Source organism: Oratosquilla oratoria, unplaced genomic scaffold, assembly GCF_046742065.1.
Source record: "Oratosquilla oratoria isolate Oo_2021 unplaced genomic scaffold, ASM4674206v1 SCAFFOLD81, whole genome shotgun sequence".
In the NCBI taxonomy this organism is placed as follows: Eukaryota; Metazoa; Arthropoda; class Malacostraca; order Stomatopoda; family Squillidae; genus Oratosquilla; species Oratosquilla oratoria.
The window spans coordinates 175,001-197,257 of NW_027467745.1; the positions used below are offsets into that span (position 1 = coordinate 175,001).

Consider the following 22,257-nt stretch of genomic DNA (forward strand, 5'->3'; position numbering starts at 1 on the left):
GTGTAGTTGTAAAGAAATGGTGAACAGAGAACCACATTCTGGATCCGATCCGGAAATCAGGTACCGGCCTCTCAGGGTGTCCCTTTCCAGTGGGGCGACGTCGAACTCGGTGAGAGGCTAAATTCATCTCTGGATTCTCTTCCTTCCCCCACTGGCATGAAGGACACAATATATCTTTAATATCTAATTAAGTTACTTTCGTCCATAATTGCTTTTAGCTCTCTTCTCTTACATACCATCTCACACTCCACCATTAGTTAACTTAGTTCCTCCTCGGACCCAACCACAAGCAATGTCATATTAATCACTAGCTCCAAACTCCCGCCCATTATCCTTGCGTTAACCTCCCGTACCACCCCATCCATGTACACACTGAACATCCATGGTGACATTACACAACCCTGACACAGTCCCACCTTTACTTCGAACCACTCATTCTCCATTCCCTTACTCCAACACATGTAAAACCATTTAACTGCTTTCAAATACTGATGACATCCCTTGTAAAAGTTTTGTTGAATGAACAATCTTCTGTGTAAATAATTCTTCTTTTGTTTTCAAGGGGAAATATGGTATGGCTATGGGTAATCCTCTCTCCTGTTCTGGGTAACACTTACATATAATACTTTTTTTGCTAAAATCTATTAGAGAGAAACAAGTTATCTGGTTCAGGTATATAGACGTCTTCTATATTTCTGTTCCCCCAAACTTACCTAATATTGAATTCCTAGTTAAACTTAACTCTCTTGTTCCTTCCATTAAGTTCACCCTTGAAATAGAAAATAGTAACTGTTTGCCCTGATGTAGAATTGATCAGGGATAATGAAGTTTTAAAGACTAAAGTTTATAGAAAACTCACCAATACGTTCATCATTATTACACTTTCATTACTATTCTAATCATCACGTTAATGTAAAAACATCTAATTTTATTTTCATGTACTTGAGAGTTGACAGGATTTCAAACAGCTTTTTATTTCTATTAAGGAACTAGAACCATCCAGAATATTGGTGAAAAGTTAAAATATCCTCTTCATACTCTCAACCTGTGTCTTTAGCGTAGATAAGAAAAAATTATACAATGAGAAGAACCTTAAGACTCTGGTTCTTTTTTGTCATGACAATAATCTTGGCATTGCGAAAATTCTAAAGAAATTGGATGTTAGGGTAGTTTTTAAATACATCACTATCACACAAATACCCTTATCCGGAATACACTACCTAACAACAAAAGGTTTGTGCAAAAGATTCCGTGTCATGAAAAATTTGATTTGGGGCAAACTGGGAAAACTTTGGAAACAAGACTTTCCCAAAATAAATATAGTGTTCGAAATGCCCAAGAAAATAATCCTATATTTTAGAACAAAACATTTAAAAAAAATCATCATATTGACTGGTCTAGGGATAAAATCAAAGCGGGTCCAGGCGTTTGCCTGAGGGGAACGTAATTGAATCGTGTTTAATCTCAGGCACATCTGGTAAGAACATCAACATAAGTTATGGACATCTTAAATGCGATATATTGTTAACAGATTTATTGCTTAAGGAGTACTCGCCAGATTGACCTGGCGGTAGTCAGGTAGAGGGAGGAAGGTCAGATAATGTTCCTCTCTTCATTCATATGAACATGCTTCCCCTTCTCTGTTCCCTTTTGTCCGCCTTTCTTTAAGGTTTTATACTTAACCCCTCTAACATCCTTGTCTCTATGTAATACGTCTGAGGATGTATTGTGAGCAAGTATTTATTGTTTTCAAGTTTCTTTTCTATTTGCGTAGATGGCTTCACGGTGAAAGCCCTCCATATATATATATCTACCTCAGAACTACCTCGAACTAATGTGATGTTGAGAGTGAAAGTTCCACGTTTAAAATAGAGTAAGAGAAAAACAACAGATAGACGAAATATGAGTAAGGGAAAATATAAAAATATGATCATTGTCGCGTTTGGTTATGGTGTATTATGGTGAATATTTCGTCTGTGATCTCAAGCGGTCTGTGCTATCTCATGCTAGTACTGCTATTGTAATACTGTATGTATCTCCACAGTGTATGGGGAGTAGTGAAATATACGTGGAAAAGCGAGGCTGGTGGTATTTCATTTCGTATTTCCTCTCTGAGTAATTGCTCGTGATGGAAACCATTCAGAACCCTTCCCTCACCATTGCAACAAACGTCTAGGTTCGTTACAATACATACGTACGTATATATTTATATATATATATATATATATATATATATATAATATATATATATATAATATATATATATATATATATATATATATATATATATATATATATATATATATATGAGAGTGTGGGTGGAGGGATGAATAAGCGAAGATGGGCTGGAACTCTTTTATTGTTTATACGTTTCGACCGACTCGGTCTTCTTCAGTAAGCTGTCTATAAACAGTTCGAACCTTACAATTATACACTCGAAGTTGAAAACTGGGATAGGTCATCCCGCTGGCTGGCTGGGGATTCCCATTCCCGTACTAGGTGCATGCTTCTCAACTGTGCCGCAATGGGAATCCCCAGACAGCCAGCGGGATGACCTGCCCGAGTTTCCAAATTTCGAGTGAATAATTGCAAGGTTCGAGCTGTTTGTAGACAGCTTACCGAAGAAGACAGAGTCGGTTGAAACGTATAAGCAATAAAGGAGCTCCAGACCATCTTCGCTTGTCCTTCCTTCACCTACACTCATCTGTCAAATCCATTCAATAAATAAATAAATAAATATATATATATATATATATATATATATGTATATATATATTTGGTTTTCACATCTCCGTGAAACAAATTATGCAAAATTACTACAGGAGAAAAGAAACTTTAAGACAGGGATGGGACAGCCTCCCCCTTTATGATTCTTGACTCTACAACCCAAAAGCTCAACAGCAACAAAAAACGCAGAAGCTGAACTCCTTAAGAGAAGAGAGCTTTAAGAATGAACAATTGCTGGCGCGGTAAATATTTTTCATTCATTTATATTTAGTGATGCTTTTAAAGGTCGGTGCACGATTTTTTTTTTCAAAAATCCAAGAAGAGTAAATAAAAAGCATTGCCGACCATTCCCACGATATATTTTTGCTATCAAACTTGAAGTTAGAAAAAATACGCCATTTTTCAATTAAAAAAAATCGTCTGCAGTTCGAAAACAAATTTGGGAAGCATCGCAAGTGTGATGTTTGAGAAGTCATACGTCTGTATTCACGCGCCATTGTAATCACTGAATCTGTTGAATAGCTGTGAGAAAAATGGATAGATTATGGTCTGTTGTGTAGCTGCCGAGTGTAAAAACGGTTATGGAGTGTACCAACAAAACCGTCAATAATTTGGATTTCCACATCTTTAAGACTAAGCTTCCAACGCCTCTTGATCTGCCCCTATCCTATTTCTGATGTTTTGGGATCCTCCCTTGTAATATATAGTACCCTAACATATATAAATACAAAAATTAATGTAGAAAATTCCCTTATAAAGTATAAAATTCCCTCCCTCTATGACTGCAGAATTTTCAACAAGGCATATTACATATCACAATAAATGTCTCTCTAATGATTTTTATATCTCAAAATTATGGTTTTAGTCTAATTTTCCCTTATGCAGGACTGTATACCAATCCCAGTCACATACGTTCATGCAAGTTATATCTTATTGGATATAAGAAGGATAACAAAATATGCGTCATTTCCTCAGTTACTGCCAGGATATCAAAAGTGAAAAAGCTATAGGAAAAGATAAAGATCTTTGGGTGCTTTTATGGATCTGGAAAAGGCTTACGACAGGATAGACAGGAAGGCACTGTGGGAGGTATTGCATTTATATGGGATAGAAGGAAAGCTGTTAAGATCAGCCAAGAGTTTTTATGAGAGTAGTAGAGCTTGTGTTAGGATTAGGAATGGAAAGAGTGAGTGGTTTGAGGTAAAGGTGGGACTTCGTCAGGGATGTGTTATGTCGCCTTGGGTGTTCAATTTATGCATGGATTGGGTGGTGCGAGAGGTAAATGCAAGGGTGGTGGGCCAGGGATTGATGATGGTTTAAGGAAATGGAGAAAAGTGGGAGATAAGCCAGTTGTTGTTTGCTGACGACACTGCGCTTGTAGCAGGATCAGAGATGTACAAGGGGAGAAAGTGGCAGCAGACTGGAGGAAGTGGATAGTTTTAGATACTTGGGTACGAATGTGGCGGGAATGGGAGGAGTGGAGGTGGAAGTAGAATGTAGATTGAGTGAAACAAGTAAACACTTAGGGGGATTAAAAAATGTAATGAGAAATAGACATTTGGGAACGGATGCTAAGAGGAGACTGTATGAAGGAGTGATTGTGCTGATAGCACTGTATGGGGCAGAAACATGGAACATAAGAGAGGAATAGAGGAGGAGTTTGAATGTGTTTGAGATGAAGTGCCTGAGGAGTATGATAGTGGTTACTAGGCTGGATAGAGTGAGAAATGAGGAGATGAGGAGGAGAACGGGGGTGAAAAGGGATTTGGGAGATAAGGTTGATGAAAGAGTATTTGGATGGTTTGGACACATAGAAAGAATGAGTGAAGAAAGACTAGTAAAAGAGGTGTGGAAGGCAGAGGTGGAAGGAGTGAACATGAGGGATCGACCTAGGATGAGATGGATAGATGGGGTAAAAGGGGCATTGGGAAAGAGGGGAATGTCTGCTGAGTAAGGACGGAAGAGGACAGAAGATAGGAGTGAATGGATAATGGTCGTGTAAGGATGATGCTGTGATGCACGAAGGGGAATGGGTGGGGGATGGGGAGGTGAGGGAGTATGTGTTAGAAATAAATTGACGCAGCCCGAAGGGATTTCTTCCCGTCTTCTCCTTTTCTGCATGAGGGAGCGGAAAGGGGGGGGGGTCGCCGATTTAATGAAGCAGCCTTACTGTGGATATGCTGTATTGCTTCTGACCCAGGGCAGCAGGCGAGATGTAGGGATGACCCGTCATCCCGGAGGAGCCAAGAAAAGATGGAGGGAGGGGTGGTGGATGGGAGTGGAGTATGTGGGGATGGAATGAGTGGGAGCAGATTTATGCCTCTGACTTTAGCTACTTCCCTTGTAAGGGGAAAAAGCCGTTGGTATATGTATGTATGTAAGATTTACGGATGACATTATTCTTATTTTAGAAAGAGCACAAGACTTTCAAGATATGCTGAGTGATCTGAACAAGGAAAGTCTCAAAGTAATTTTAAAAATAAATAAGAGTAAAACCAAAGTAATGTATAACACGAAAGTTCAAATCAAAACGATTATGATAGATGGTGAGAATCTTGAAGAAATTAATAAGTATAATTATTTCGGCCAGATGGTGAAAGTGACTAAAGATCATGACAATGAAATAAAAATGCGTATTACAACTGGTTGGAAAAATTTGGTAAGTATAACAAGATCACGAGAGATTCTCTACCTTTACGTCTGAAACGCAGAGTTTAAAGTTTACAATCAATATATATTGCCAGCCATTATATACGGATGCGAGACTTGGCGGTGGAGACGGAGCTAAGGAGTGCACAGAGGAAAATGTAGAGATCAATGATGGGAATAACGCTGAGAGTCCGAAAGAGAGTAAGTTGGGTGGGAGAACAGACTGGTGTGAAAGATATTGTGGAGGCTGTAAAAGATAATGGAACTGGGCAGGTAAGTTAGCGTGAACGAAGGATGAACGATGGAGCAAATGTGCAAGAGGGAGACCAGATAGAATGTGGAGTGATGGAGCAGAGGTTGCTGAAATCGTGTGAGTCATGGAATGCTATGAAAGAGGCCGCCTTTCTTCAGCAGTGGACTAAGGATGGCTTATTAACTTATATATATATATATATATATATATATATATATATATATATATAATGTATGTATGTATGTATATATATATATATAATGTATATATATATATAATGTATGTATGTATTATATATATATATATATATATATACATGTAACTAAAGGCGGAGAAAATATACGAGGAATAATGAAAGAATTTAACTGCCTTAACGTTTCGACCCTTTGGGTCTTGATCACAAAGTAATGCTTTGTGATCAAGACCCTAGGGGTCGAAACGTTAAGGCAGTAAAATTCTTCCATTATTCCTCGTATATTTTCTCCGCCTTTAGTTACATTTGTCATAGTTTAAATCAATATATACATATAGTCACCGAAGGATTGGTATTCATGTCTTTCTCCATACAAGCAGAAACACTTTCCATTCAAACTCCCTCTCAGTAACTTTCTTCTGTCCAGTTCCCAACTAATTTTACAGTAGTCTTTCGTCAGCCATATCGTTAGGGCACACACAGATGATCTTGGTCAATCACCTTGAACAAAGGATCCTTCCTAATGCTCGAGATCTTGCTCCTTTAATGTATACGAGACCTCACTGCTCACACCACTGACTTCCGTCATTAGATCCACGCCCTCCCTAACAACAGCTTTCTTCGTTCGTCGTCTGTCTCCTCATGCCTATTTTCCTTCTTTCAGCAGCTGCCTTAAGCTCCACTCACTACGTTCATTGCCCACACAAACTAGATTCCCATTTCACGCCGCCACTTCTTCCAGCTGTTCATTTCCCCTATCTTTCTCTACATCTAACCTTTCGAAACACGACACATCCCCAGACTATGCCCTCACCATGAATGATATATTTCCTTCTCCCTGTGCACCCTCATTACTCTCAGTCTTCTATTTGGGTCTACTGTCTGCAATCAGTAAACCCATACACTGTGTTGGAAATCTTCTTACGGAACTAAAATAGGTTGAAGGGCAGCTGGCAAGCTATATGAAAAAAGACGAGTTCTTGTAAGTAAATTTCTATGATAAGTTACTAAAATGGTGAAGATATGATGAAGTAGAAGAATTTGGCAACCTGATCCAAAGAGACGGTGAGGCGAAGGCGAGAATAAGGGAATAAGGTCAGAGGAAGACTTAGACACGCCGGAGAACGAACGAGCGGAGAGTGTTGTAGCTGCGTGCCGAGGTGAAAACTCCTTCAGCACATCTCTCTTTAAGGACCGTCTTTGCTCTTCACTTCCTTATTGCATCCCTGTATCCATTAGAAAATTCTCTCTCCTACTCTTCGCCTTCTCCTATTTTCTTTTATTTTTTCCTTTTCAAAATGTCCATATTCTTCCTTTCCCGTCTTTTGCATCGCTACATTTCTTATTCATTACTAAGTCTCTTTGTCTACCACCTTCTTTCATCGTTATGATTTATGTCCTAACCTTTCCTTTTTCATCTTTTCTTTTGATCTCCTCATTTCATCCTTGTTCATTCTGTTACCACCACATTTCCATTCCCACATCCTCCACCATTCTCTTACTCATCACGTTTATTCTCCCCTTCTCACTGCCATGGTCACTTCTGCACAACTTCCTTCTCGCTCCCTTCCCTCTTCTCATTCTTTGAAGTCTCTTATGTGCCAATGACACAAAATTCCCCACACTTTCCCCAGTACGCGTACTCATATCTTCATTTCCTTCTCGCGGACTCCACTTGAAGATGTCCGTCCCTTTGCCATCTCTATCCTCGCCTCACTCCCCCCCCCCATCAACCCTTCATCCCGACGCCTCCACCATTCGCTCCTCTGCGCACCGACCAACTTCATCTATTTACTTTTCCATTTTCTTCATTTCTTCTTTTGTCATCTCCTAGCCGCAGCTCTCCCATCTCTCCCTCTGTTTTCCTCGATGTTCTCTTCGAACTTCTATTTCCCTTCCTCCTCCTCTTCCTCTTCCTCATCATCGTCGTCGCCTTCGTCGTCGTCATCATCATCATCATCATCATCATCATCATCACCATTGTCGTCGTCGTCTTCGTCATCGTTATCATCATAACTATTTTAACATAATCATTACCAACGCCAACATCATTGTTGTCATGATATTATCATTCCCACATAATTATTTTCCCGTACGAGGCATTCACTGCGCAATCTTTATGACATTCATACCATCAATATATTAGGGACGTTAGTAACACCCCTATAGACCAGAATTATACATCCTTTTATAAGACGGGAGACTAATCTCCACTTAAAAGTTTGTTGGTCAATTTGAACCTCTACAATCTTTCTGTCTGCAACCCTTCTTCAATTTCTCCTTTGCCACCTCTATGACCCCTCTTCCGTGCTGGTTATCAACGAGGGCATGATTACAATACAAAGAATTTAAAATTTTTACTGTTATTACTACCATTACTACTATCTTATCATTATTATCTCCGTAATTGGGTGAGTATGGACTGTTATCGTGCAGTAGTAATTCCATAACGGCATGCAGCCAATGCTTTGGAGATTTTTAGGGTGTCCGTATGGACTAGTGCCGTGCAACATTTGTTTATGTTAGAGTAAAATCTATTCCTAGACGAATGATGATACTTTTTTGTGCCGCGACAGGCCCCCCTTTGACTCTGTTCACTTCTTTGTGTATACCTGCGTCCCCTGTGGTAGGGGGGGGGGAGCTCGTAAAAGGCGGCAAAATGGAGCTGAGTATCCTGCTCTCTGTATCTTGACAAGAAGTCAAGGCATAAAAGGGTATGGCAGGAGAACTCCAACCAGAACTCTAAAATTTGGTTCATTAAATGTACGTAATTGTGGCACAGATGGGAGTAAAAGGGAAGAGATAGGCAACGTGTTTGTGAGAAGGAAGATGGATTTGTCAGCGTTAAGTGAAGCTAAGCTGAAAGGGAGGGATGACTTCGAACTTGGGAGTGTGGTAGGGAGAGTGTCGGGAGTGATGAGGGGGTAAGGGAGGAAAGGAATATCTCTGCTGATATGTGATAAGATAGGACAGTGCGTGGTGGAGTGGAGGGAAGTATCTCCAAGGTTAATGTGGCTGAAGGTGAAACTGAGGTGAGACATGTGGATAAGATGAAGTTAAGATCATATGGACCCGATACTGAGAGGAGCAAAGAGGAAAGAAAGATTTTTTGGATAGAATTGAGTGCTTAGAGGGAGGCATGTCAATATAATAGTGTTGGGAGACCTCAGTATCTGAGTAGGGGATTAGCCAATACGTGGAGTATTAAGTTTGAAGTATCAGGTAAAAATCACAGTGGAGAGTTGGTGTTGGAGATATGTCTAGAAAGGGACTTGATGACAGCAAACACAATGTTTAAGAAGAAAGTAAAACATAAATATACATGGAAAAGGGTGGTGGATGGAAAAGTGGTTGATGAGGCATTATTGGACTATGTAGTGGCATCCATAGGAATGGTAGAAAGAGTTATGGATACCCATGTTCTTAGGGGAGAGAGTGGGGGAGTTTGAGATCTCTTTTTGGTAGAAAGGGAATTGAGAGTAGAAGATAAGTGGAGGAAGAGGAAAAGTGTGGAAGGCAGAGAGGTGCTTAGACTAAACGATTCAAAAGAGAAGGAAAAGGAGAAAGCATTCCAGAAGATGAAAGGTGTGTGGGAGATGGTAAGGGATAAGAGTAGAGCTAGGAGTAAAAGAGGAATGTGTCCGTTTGAGGGAAGAAGAGACAAGGTGTGCATAGATGGTATGCAGAGTGTGGAGAACGGGAGGAAATAGAAAGAAGGGTAGGGAGTTTTGGGATGATGATGTGAAAATGGTAGCAGAGTAGAAGAAGCGAGCTTATGTAGATGGGTTGCAAGGTAGGACTCGAGAAACATATGCGATGTACAAGAAAAAGAGAGGACAAGCAAAATGTAAGATAAAGAAGGCAAAGAGGAGAGTAAAAGTACAATGGGGGTTAAAGTATGATAAAAAATTATAAGAATGAAAAGATGTTTTGGAAAGAAGTGGACAGAATGTAGGGAATAAGCCAGCTGGGGATGAAAAGATAAAGGTGCTGTAGAACGGATGTCAATGAAAGTTCAGGCGGTCAGGGGAAGTTGGGTAGAGTATTTCAGAGAATTGTTGAAAGTAGATGAGGTTAGGGAGGGATAAATTAGGGCAGTGTGGGCTTTAAAATTAATGTGAGGGTAGAGAAAAGTGAAAGAACTGTTGGAAAAGATGAAGTACAAGGAGCTTCGAAAATTATGAAAGGTGGTAAGCCAGCGGGTTTGGATGGGAAGGGAGGATACCGGAGGACTGGAGACTTGCTTGCATAGTTGGTTTTACAAAGGAAACGGGGACAAATGTAATTGTATGAGTTTTAGAGGGATCGGTTTATTGAATGTTATTGAAAAACTATATGGGAGGGTTTTAATTTAAAGGACCTGGAGAGGAATAGAAGGAATAGTTGGTAAGGAGCAGTGTGAGTTTACGAAGGATAGAGGGTACCAGGATCAAATTTTTGTGCTAAGGCAGATTCGCGAGAATTTTTTTGTCAAAAGGTAAGAATGTTTTTTGGACCTTTATGGGTTTGGAGAAGGCTTATGAGAGGGTAGACAGGAAGACATTGTGCTAGGTATTGCAGATATATGGCATTAGGGGAAAGCTGTTAAAGGCAGTCAAGATTTTTACAAGAGTAGTAGAGCCTGTGTTAGGACTGGAAATGGTGAAAGCGAGCGGTCTGAGGTAAATGTTTGCCTGCGTCAGGGGTGTGTCATGTCGCCATGGCTGTTCAATATATACATGGATGGGTGGTACGTAAAGTAAATGCGAGGATGATAGGTAGAGGATTGGAGATGGTTAGAGATAGTGGAGGGAAGTTGGAGGTAGAGCAGCTGTTGTCTGCGGATGATACTGCAATTAAGGGGCGCGGGTCACAGTGATAGGAATAATCCTCCATAAAAAAAAAATACATTATATATATATATATATATATATATATATATATATATATATATACATATAATATATATATATACGTGTGTGTGTGTGTGTGTGTGTGTGTGTGTGTGTGTGTGTGTGTGTGTGTGTGTGTGTGTGTGTGTGTGTATGTGTGTGTGTTTGTGTAAATGACGTTCAGTCAACTGTAAATTTCGTTTCACCAGATGACACTCAGCAATCGTCTGGTACCCAAAGACTTTTCACGTGTAATCGTTGTCCATCATCTCATCGCGCAAACATGCATAGCTTCAACACATAACTCACAGAATAATGCTTTGGTTGGCAAAACCAACCCGCTGGTTTCATTTCTCATGCAGTATGTAATCAAGTAGATTGCGTCTTGCACACTTACGTTTCGACTGCCGAGGGTCGCCTGCTTTTGCCCCGCTGCAGCGTCGCTGTTGTTCTGTAAGGAGAGGAGAGACGTCAGAGTTGAAGGAATGAACTCCAAAGTGGACACTGGGCATCTGCTGGTTTACGTACCTGTGCACAGTCACCCACAGCAGGTCAATATTCTAAGGCCGGCCATACACTATCATATACACCTGATAGGTACGCCTGAACAGTCACGCCTGTCAGGTATACCTGATAGTGTATGGCGGGAAAAACTAGCCTCTCAGGCGACCTGACAACTGATGAAAATTCGATCAGATGTCAGGTCGCCTGAGATAATAATGAGAGAAAGTACAACTCATCTTCTCGAGAATCCATGGCATACCTGACAGGCGTAACTTTTCAGGCGTACCTGTCAGGTGTACATGATAGTGTATGGCCGGCATAATTCTACAGCAAACAAAATATTCCATTTCCGGTTTAAACTAAATGACAAGTAACCGTGGAAGCGCGAACGAATAGGGTACAACACTGAACAAGCAATAAGACATATTTCAGAATCACCAACTTCTGTTGTACAAATCCAAACAATTGTCTTTATTTCATTGAGCATTTCAAGGACAAATGGTCCAAATCACTTTTTAGAGTCTGCCATTATTTTCTGCTCTCAAAACACTACCTTCCCATGAAATTTATCCCACTATTTACATTCTCCTACCACTTATTTTCGTTTTTCCTTAAAAAAACAAAAACAAAAAACTGTTGTGGACGACCAGTGACTTGCTTCTACACACTTACACTTCTACACACACATATATGAACACGTGAACACAGAAACACACACACACAAGGTGCAGTGGTATCGTTCTCGACCGGCAATTCAGCGATCCGAGATCGAATCCAGCCCCGGCCTGAAAAAAAATTCAGTATCGCTTTATTGCAAGCCGGCACGCCGTCTCTGGTGGACCTAATTACAAGCCGTGTATGCGAGCGTGTAAGGTCACATCATTACCCATAGATCGTACCATACATGAGCTCTGAACTCTCATTAGGGAGGGTAATGGCTGTCAACCATGAATCCAACATGTGATCCAAGACCATGATGAATCACACACATACATACACATACACACACACACACACACACACACACAAGGAAGCAGACATGTTTTCGAGACCACCTGCCTATGGTGTGATAAAGCGCGACGCAGCAACCTGGGTTAGCCTAGTGATCTTGACCCGCTACTCTTACGGTACTAGACGTAGCAAACTAAAATGTGGTCGCGGTTATCCACCTACTTAAGTCACAACTGGATGTAACAATTCAGAGGCAGGAGAGGTCAATCGGGGTCATTGCGGCGACCGACGCCTCGAATTCTAAATTCGTTAAGGGCTTCTAAATTGGTGATTTCAACATTTGGAAAAACTCTAGAAAGGAAAATATTGATTTTATCTTATTATTTAATTTAAATATATATATTCTTTCCTTCTCCGGCGTCGCTCACAATAGGAATCAAATGAAAATAAAAAATCACTTTAGTCTGTTTACATTGCAAAATACTGATAATTCAAACTACAAATATCAAATTTATAAGGTTTTCTAAAGATTATACAGAGGCCACAATAGAAAAGGAACGAATTTCACATTCAAAATAAACACTAGAGGTGATTTCGCAATTGATTTTGAGATTATTGAGATTAAGATAGTTTGAGATTGAGAAGCCTTTTTTCTCAAAAGTCAGTTTCATGACATAGAGCAGAAATGTGAACAAGAAAACACAAACAAGCCTGGCTCAGAAAACAGAAATTGATCAACTTATAATGGAAAATCAGACTATAATAAGCATGAGAAATAATTTTCTCAATACCATAAAAGAAAGCAAGGAGAGGACAAAATTAAACGAGGTTAAGATCAGTAAACTGTTCAAAGTACAAGATGACTGGTTACCTGGTCAACAGAAGGATACAGTAAAATTTAGAGATAACGGAACTGCAGAGAAAAGTTAGGCTTGAAGAAGGAATAGTGAAAGTTAGTAAAAAAGGAAATATCTCGTAAGAAACGTCATTGATAAGACCAGATGTGTCACAAATTTTGGCAGGCGGGAAGACCTCCACCACTTTGTGGAAAGTACGTCAGGACCATGAGATGAAAAAGGCTACGAAAATTACCTCCAAGATTATGGGAAATGACTCAGATACAATTGATCAGATTGACGACGTATTTAGGTTAGGTCAGTGTATTCCTTGTCTGCACATTTTACTTATTTCTGTCTTTCCCATTTCAAGTACAATGTCCAGAATCACATGATCAGTTTTGCCTGCCGGGGTTCTTTCAAACCCAGTCTTGGTGATGTATCTTCACCTCTGTATCTTGTTGGTTCTTTCACCCATTGGTTCATCATGTTATTCATTAATATATTCAGTCATGTACTGACCCACGATTCCTAAATTCCACCTATTTTCCATTTACCTCTCCAGTACTGGATCACATGCTACATTCGTAATCAACACCTACTACCCTTGAGATGAGAGCTTCAAAGGTCATACAGTACAATCTATGTGTAAGGCTGTGACCTTACACACGTTTTACATACGTCATCTTGCTCAAGGGGAACAGCAACATTTTTTCACTTACACAGTTGTAGCTTTACACCTCTATGATTCCGCTTTCATGCCGTGAGAGAGAGAGAGAGAGAGAGAGAGAGAGAGAGAGAGAGAGAGAGAGAGAGAGAGAGAGAGAGAGAGAGAGCGCGAGAAAGAGATGAGACCACAGAGACACAGCTGTGTAGAGAGAGAGAGAGAGAGAGAGAGAGAGAGAGAGAGAGAGAGAGAGAGAGAGAGAGAGAGAGAGAGAGAGAGAGAGAGAGAGAGAGCGATAGAGATGAGAACTCAGTGACACAGCTGTGTAGAGAGAGAGAGAGAGAGAGAGAGAGAGAGAGAGAGAGAGAGAGAGAGAGAGAGAGAGAGAGAGAGCGAAAGAGATGAGAACTCAGTGACACAGCTGTGTAGAGAGAGAGAGAGAGAGAGAGAGAGAGAGAGAGAGAGAGAGAGAGAGAGAGAGAGAGAGAGAGAGAGAGAGAGAGAGAGAGAGAGATGGGAACTCAGTGACTCAGCTGTATTCATGTGTCTTTTCTTGTCCGTGGTCGATTATGCGAGGTGTCGTAGTATGCCTTAATCGATCCATTATTTAGGTGACAGGTTAAAGGTTGTGTAAGCTTTGTTGTCGTCTCGTCAATGTATTGGCAAGACAACAGTAAATCTTACACGACTCTAAATCTGTCTTAAAAATAATGGATCCATATTACATCACCCCACACAATCGACCACTAGCAAGACAAGACTTAGACATGAACACAGTCTTGATAAACAGAGTGGGATCCTCATAGACTGCTGTTCTGGCAAAGCCTCAGCTACAATGGGCGGGTCATGTTATCCCCATACCTGAAAACCATCTTCCCCGACATATTTTTACGGAAAACTACCTGATTCAGGGCGCAACGCAGGGGGTCAGAAAAAAGGCTATAATATCAGATAAAAACCACACTCAAGGTGTAATATCGCAGCAACTGATCTTGAAAAATCGCTTCTGATCGCACCTTATGGCGTACAAGTGCTCACAAAGGGTCAAACACCTTAAGTTTGCTCGTAACCGACGTGAGAAAAAAGGATCAGTTCAACAATAGTTTATTGACCTGACCCAGAGCTGACTTACAAGGAGTGAGGAAGGATATGCAGGTCAAGAATTGGGTTCCACAATGACCTCTGCTGGTATCAGCACCAAAGACCTCAGTATCACCACCCAGCCTCAATCATCATATCATACTTCACCGGAACACTGTCGTTGTCGTCGATCTCCGACGGACAGCAATAAACAAGTAAGCGTACATGTGAAAAAGCGCGAACTCTGGTAAATTCACTCCGTAGAGTTATGCCAAGGATGCCCGGAAGACCGTTGGGTAGGTTGGACGAGGGTTAAGGGCTAAGTCCAATGCAGAGGACAGCCAAAATTGTTTGCGGTACACAGTGACACTTCATCTCTGTGTTGTAATGAACACTCGTATAATATGGCTACACACGCGACATGATACGAAACTGCATACTCGCATTTATACAAATAAAATAGGTCTAGGACACAACACGGCGTTATCAGGTATACCCACAAACGCACGAAAAAAAACCCACACTAACTGGGTATATGAATATTTGACGAATATTATCATTGCATTGGAAAACTGGCAGTGTAGTAGGTAACACTCCAGGACAGTTCTGAATAGATAAGTACATGTCGCAAAGGTTTCTTGAAGGTATATAGGCGAGGTTAAGCATCAAGTCACGATAAGGTACTTATCATTACGTATGTTCAAACTATTCATTGAGCCATGTATAGCACCGTTATGTACTGCGTTATGGATGTATCTTTTAGGCTGATGTCATAGATAGCAGTCACTACAATGTGACCGGTGGTCATAATGGAAACAAGATTTTGTTTTGTTGGCTTAGTAATGCGACACCGTTTCTTGGCATTGCCCTTTACGTAGGTTAGACACGGCGTAACAGTACCTTAACTTCCCTAACCAATTATATAACTTACACTTGATAAAATACAGATGTTGGGATCGCTAATAATAATGTATCGTGACCACGCTATGCCACCGTCACACACCACAATCCCAATCAGGACTTGAATCTGCGAATAATGATTTGGATATCATGGTAGTGTTGACTCATTATATTACATATTTACCAAGCTCTACTGATGCATATCTTTACGTTATGGAGTTGCCTATGTGTCGCCACTTGTTACGTACAATGGCCTACGAGTCAGCTCTCCTCTATTAGTCTGCCTTAGACCGAGTTATCCGGTCTGCAGCCTGACTGTAGGATTAGAGGTAGGGTAACAAATAATCGGAAGATCCCAGAAGAAATATTAAACGTGAAGTTTAAGCAACAAAAATATATTGTCACATATATAAAGAAAACAAAGATGGGTCAATTAGATCAAAAGATGGATAATAATAATAATAATAATAATAATAATAATAATAATAATAATAATAATAATAATAATAATAATAATAATAATAATAATAATGATAATAATAATGAGACTAATTGAGAAAAAAGGTTCTATGGGTGATCACTTCAAACAAGTCTTCTCAGAGGTTTAACCTAACCAGAGTTAGGTCTTGGCACAAAAGTGGATTAATTGGAAATGACTCAAAACAAGAGGATGAGCGAGCTTGTATAGTTGTAAAGCGGAAGTGGTATGGCAACAAGGAAGAGGGAGGAACTACGCACTTCCAGAAAGTCTGTTCTGACTTCACATAGTCAAACTGCCGTTCCCTGGGTCGAATGCGCTTGCGAGTCGACCGGAAGTGTGTGACAAGGCACTTAGGACTAACCGCTCGCGAAAAAGCTGGCTCTGACGTCACACAGTCAATCGGCCGTTTTATCGGGCGAATATGTTTACAAGTCAACCGGTGTGTACGTGCCTTGTGACAAATATTCTTACAATTTTGATAACATACATAAAATTGCACTTGTTAATGGCGCAGTTTGCATTTACATACGAACATACAAATAAGAATACAAAAACATTGTACATAATACGTGATGACAAACACATAATACACAATAATTTGCACACGTGGGTAAAGCATTATTAAAAGTAAAAATATTCATACAGATAGTAACATAATAATTAAATTATGTTACAATCCATTACATATGTCTATAACCCTAAATATGTTTACATCACATGTGCATATGTGTCCCTATACATGAAACTAAAGTACTTGTGTCTCGCCCTTGGCGTCAACTTCAAATATATGAGTATTATGCATGGTTATTTTTTGAGACTGGCTAATAGGGGTCTAGGCATTGACCCGGGATCCCATTTGCGAACATGCCTGAGCCTTATGTTGTTCGTCTTCTTTAATAATCGCATAACTTCGGTGAAAGTTTCTGAGGCTAGAAATTATGTACATGTCGTGATTTGAGAGTTGAGAGAAGGTTTTTATTTTATATGTGGATTTCAATATGCGGAGTTGGGAGGTGTCTCGGTTTACAGGATGGAAGTACCTTCGACTAACATTTCTCTAGTTAAACTAATCCCGTGGACCTCTTCTATATTCATACACCAGACTTTGAAGCCCTGGGATGTCAGTGTTGGGGCTTTTTTTCTTCTTTTTTAGGTGATGTGTTTTCTTGTTTTTGTAGAAGATTGTGAAGTCCAGTCTGTCATCCTTGTTGGTGGTTTCTACACAATAAGGACGACAGACTGGACCTCACAATATTCTACAAAAACAAGAAAACACATCACCTCCTCATAGATATGATGATTAACTTCTTTTATTTGGTAGGCCCCGCTGCCTCCAATCATTCAACTTTGTAAAGTTCTAGGCTGTCTGTTCCATTTTGTTTTGGTTCTCTTCATAGATAGGCTTCTACCTCTCAAGTCACTAAAATTTTTTGTTTAGGAGAATTAAATTCTAGAGTTTTCTACATCTTTCTTCTGTTCAATCTAATTAAGAATACACAAAGCACTCTCTGAGGTTTTTCTAAGGAATCCCCCGAGAGCACGTATACAAGGTCCTACATGAACTTTGCAGTGACGTAGTTATTTCCTTAGTCCAAGGACCTTTAACTTTATATTTAATATCCTCCCCAAAGGGCGTGATCTTACATTTTTACACCAATTAGTATTTTCTCCTCCACCCTTTCACCAATCAGATTCTTTGTTTCAAGCTTTTACGGCAATATTGTTTAATTAGAATAATCTCAAGCCTCTGCATAATTACATTATAATTTAAGTTACAAAGGAGTGTCATTTCAGCATCATGTAAATATATATATTCAAGCTCCCGAGCCCAGCTATTTTACTGCCTACACAAAGGGGATTAAACAACCCCTCTTTCTATCTTCTTTCCCACCGGCCTCTTACAGGCCTTGGCAGCTACCACTTGGTCGCCCCGACCAACCCTTTCCTACCTGCCTCTTACAGAGATCCGGCATACTACAATCTCATGCTGGCAAGTGTTTGATTCTTTTTAATGTCTTCATCTTTTTTATTACAACCAATGATGTTTAAGCAGCGATAATTAAGGAGAAAAGAATAATTATGAAAATAAATACATCATAGTTATAATAAGAGTTGTTTCTGTTTGACCTCAATAGATGTAGCTACCACTTGGTCGCCCTGACCAACCATTTTCTACCTGCCTCTTACAGAGATCCGGCATACTACAATTTCTCATGTTGGCAAGTGTTTGATTCTTTTTAATGTCTTCATCTTTTTTATTACAACCAATGATGTTTAAGCAGCGATAACTAAGGAGGAGAAAAGAATAATTATGAAAATAAATACATCATGGCTATAATAAGAGTTGTTTCTGTTTGACCTCAATAGATGTAGCTACTACTTGGTCGCCCCGACCAACCCTTTTCTACCTGCCTCTTACAGAGATCCGGCATACTACAATTTCTCATACTGTTTGATTCTTTTTAATGTCTTTATCTTTTTTATTACAACCAATGATGTTTAAGCAGCGATAACTAAGGAGGAGAAAAGAATAATTATGAAAATAAATACATCATAGTTATAATAAGAGTTGTTTCTGTTTGACCTCAATAGATGTAGCTTATTTTCAAAGGTGGTGATTTTTCTGGGATGGTAATGTTGATATCTGTGAGGTATTATTTATCGGTTGTATGCATTGTATTCAGGGTGTTAGCAATAGTGGAGAGTCCTTGCATGTACTTCACACTTGTCAGAAATTGAGATTGGGCCTTCAGTTTGTTTTAATTTAAGCTACAGCCATCAAGTTTCTCTTTTTTCTGTCACTGTTATGGAAATTTGCCTCTATGAGATCAACTTTATTATATAATTTATTTTATATTAAAACTTTCCTTTGAACAGCATGTTTTATTTGAGATTCTTTGATAATGTCAGTTTACTCTCATGGAGGATATATTTCTATAATGGAGATGTTTTTGAAATCTAAAACTATACTTATACATTAATCCACCATCATGAGGTTGCCTTCATGACTGACCAATGCTCCAGGTCACACGAGATTCCAATCATATTAATATTATAATTCCAGTCTTCATCTGCAAGAATTGGCGGTATTAATAAGTTCATACATACAAATATGATCAATGTATTCCTGATATTCTTCAGAATTCAAAGTTTTCCCAATAGAATGTATAGAATGGGTATCTTGGTTTTTTTTTTCATAAAAAAGACTTGTCTCAGTCATCGCTGCCACAATTGTCATCATTATTAAGTTCCATCATTGTCCTTATTAAGTCATCTACAGTCTAACTGACACTTCCCTAATTTCTAAGCGTAAGATCTTGTATTTATTTTCATCCGCAGAATCAATTATTCTATACGGACCGGAGTATCTAGGTGAAAGTTTACAACTGATTGTATACATTTTGACCATGACCAAATTTTCTCTTTGTAATTCTATTTTGTGTACTATTTTATGTTGCTGTTTCTTCATCTCTTGTGAATATTCTTTCATGTGTTCTCTAGCCCTTTGGCGTATGGCTTGAAATTTATGTATCTTATTTGAGATGTAATCATCTATCATCTATAAGTTTTTTCTTTTCCTGGATGAGAACTAAAATCACTGTCATGAAGTAATTTCAATGCCTCAGGTACAAGACTGTGAGATCACCAAATGATTCACTGCCCCCCTTGAAATATCCTTCCCACTTATGACTGTTTTTTCTATACAAAAGTCCATTTCCTAAATGGCATTCTTCTATTTTATACCCCTTTGGTAGCTCTGGAGGAATATCTTGCAGGTTTATCAAGTACTGTGCCACTTTTCCCAGGTCTGGTCTCTTCTTTGTTCCCTTATTATCAATTCATCATCTAATGTTCTTGGTTCATAAATACTACAGATAAAATTGATCAATCCTGTCCTTGGTTGGCTAATATTCCTAGATAGTGCATCTACTGCAATGTTCTTCCTTCCTGGAATGTATTCAAACCTAACCTCATAGCATTGAAGTGTAGTAAACCACCTGGCTAATCTTCCTGTTACATAACCCAAATGACATTCGCTTGAACGCGTAGTGCCCCATTATTGTAGAAAATGTTGTATAATATCGAATATCTTCATGCAACTCAATTTGCCAAAAAGCTTATTTGATATCTATAATGGGAAAATACCGATTCTCGGTTCTCAAGCTATGAAGTATATCTGCTATTACTGGTAACGGTAGTCAATTAGGTATTGTCTGTTTCTTCAATTCCCTATAGTCAATAACTGGACGCATGATACCATCTGATTTTGGCACTAGGAGGATTTTATCCAACATGGAGATTTCATTCATATGGGTTTTTGGTCCTAAACCAAAGACCAGTTACTAAAGCGACGACCAATCAGCGCATAAGTCACCAGTAAGCTGATCCATGTCTCGGCCATAAAGCCTAACGATCACCTCCTGGCCTTTAATTTCCACTCAGACCTGCTGCCATTTTAGCAGTCTCCACCATGAAGAAGCCTCATTGAAATGACAAAACACTCAAGTGTTTAGGTGGTAAAGTCAACAGATCTCAGCCTGTTACTTTCATAGAATACAATCAGTCGGTATTCGACTGTGAATATCCTTATCTTCCTACTGTTAGCTGAATGAATAGCTACATCCAGACACTTTTGGCTGACAATGGAAATGTATTTCTCAAGTTAAAGAATACCACCCTCGAAATTGCGAAAGCCAATAGCGCAGTTTATTTCAACCATAACTGTCTTTGGGAAAAAAGTGCCCTGAAATACATACATACATACATATATATATATATATATATATATATATATATATATATATATATATATAATAATGTATATATAATATATATATTTATAATATATATATATTATATTATATATATATATATTACATATATATAATATAAACATAATATATATATATATATATATATATATATATATATATATATATAATCACGAAGAACCCACAGTTGGAATAAAAAGGAAACTTTAGAAGAATGTGTAACTTCTATATATCGGCTAATAGCTATAGCCCTCTTCAGGAAAGTACAGATTACAAGAATTTGCAGAGACATAAGTACAATGAGATATGAGTAGAAGGGGAACACGCAGAGTTAAAACAGGACGACCCGTCACGCAGGGCGGAGTCAGAGGTGAGGGGGAGGTGTGAGGTCATGAGTAAAACGGGCGGGAAGAAGGGTCAGAAGGGTGGTAATTCTTAACCAAGCTGCTCACAGCTAGCCGTGAGATAATGTCCGGGGACCGTTGACCTTTGGAGATATTCAAGTTCGGACATTCTTCGATTAAGGCTGATTCAACAATTTTTCTTCTAAAACTACAGTTGGACTTGAACAAAATTTTGGCCTTGTCCCAGTCAAGACTGTGATTTTTGGTACTGACGTGTTGGAACACCGCGGAATTTTCTTGGGCATACCTAATGGATCTTTTGTGCTCCATTAACCTGGTGTTAAGATCCCTTCCGGTCTGACCAAGGTACATTAAATCACAATCTTTACAAGGAAGGCTATACACTCCTGCGGAACCATTTCCCTTCAACCTTTGATGAACATTAACAATTTGTTTGTGAACCTTATTAGGAAAATGGTAGGCAACTGTGAGACGCTTGTTGGGAATTAATTTAAAAGAACTGATGGAGTTACAATATGGAATTTTTTAAACATCTTTGAAAGAGAGTTGTGTGGTGGGAACTGAATTTTTAAGGTGGCTGGCTCTAGCCTTGCTGAGGGCTAGATCCAAGATCCAGGACGGGTATGCCAAATTCAAAAGTTGTCTTTTGATGAGGTTAATTTCCCTGTCCAAGAATCCAGGACTACAAATCCTAAAAGCTCTCAAGAAAAGGCCGGTGGCAACACTCTTCTTGACTTTGTCGGGATGGTTGCTAAAAATGTGAAGATAACTACCTGAATGGGTGGGTTTTCTATAAACTGTAAAAAATAATACTCCATAAATCCTTCTAATTAAAATGTCTAGGAAAGGGATCTGATGACATTCTTCCCATTCTGTCTTGAATTTGATGTTTGGGGATAAATGGTTCATCTTGTCTAGAAATAACTCAGCCTTAATCGAAGAATGTCCGAACTTGAATATCTCCAAAGGTCAATGGTCACCGGACATTATCTCACGGCTAGCTGTGAG

At 39.2% G+C, this 22,257-nt stretch overlaps 1 protein-coding gene across 5 annotated transcripts in view; it reads right to left on the reverse strand.

Annotated features, from left to right (window-relative positions):
• Nucleotides 1-22,257, reverse strand: part of LOC143024025 (tensin-3-like) — a 257,123-nt gene that overhangs the window by 155,652 nt on the left and 79,214 nt on the right. For all 5 annotated transcript variants that reach the window (XM_076182733.1, XM_076182734.1, XM_076182731.1 and 2 more), the window contains one exon: nt 11,091-11,144. In XM_076182733.1, the coding sequence (XP_076038848.1) occupies nt 11,091-11,144 (54 nt within the window). The remainder of the gene's footprint in view (nt 1-11,090; nt 11,145-22,257) is intronic.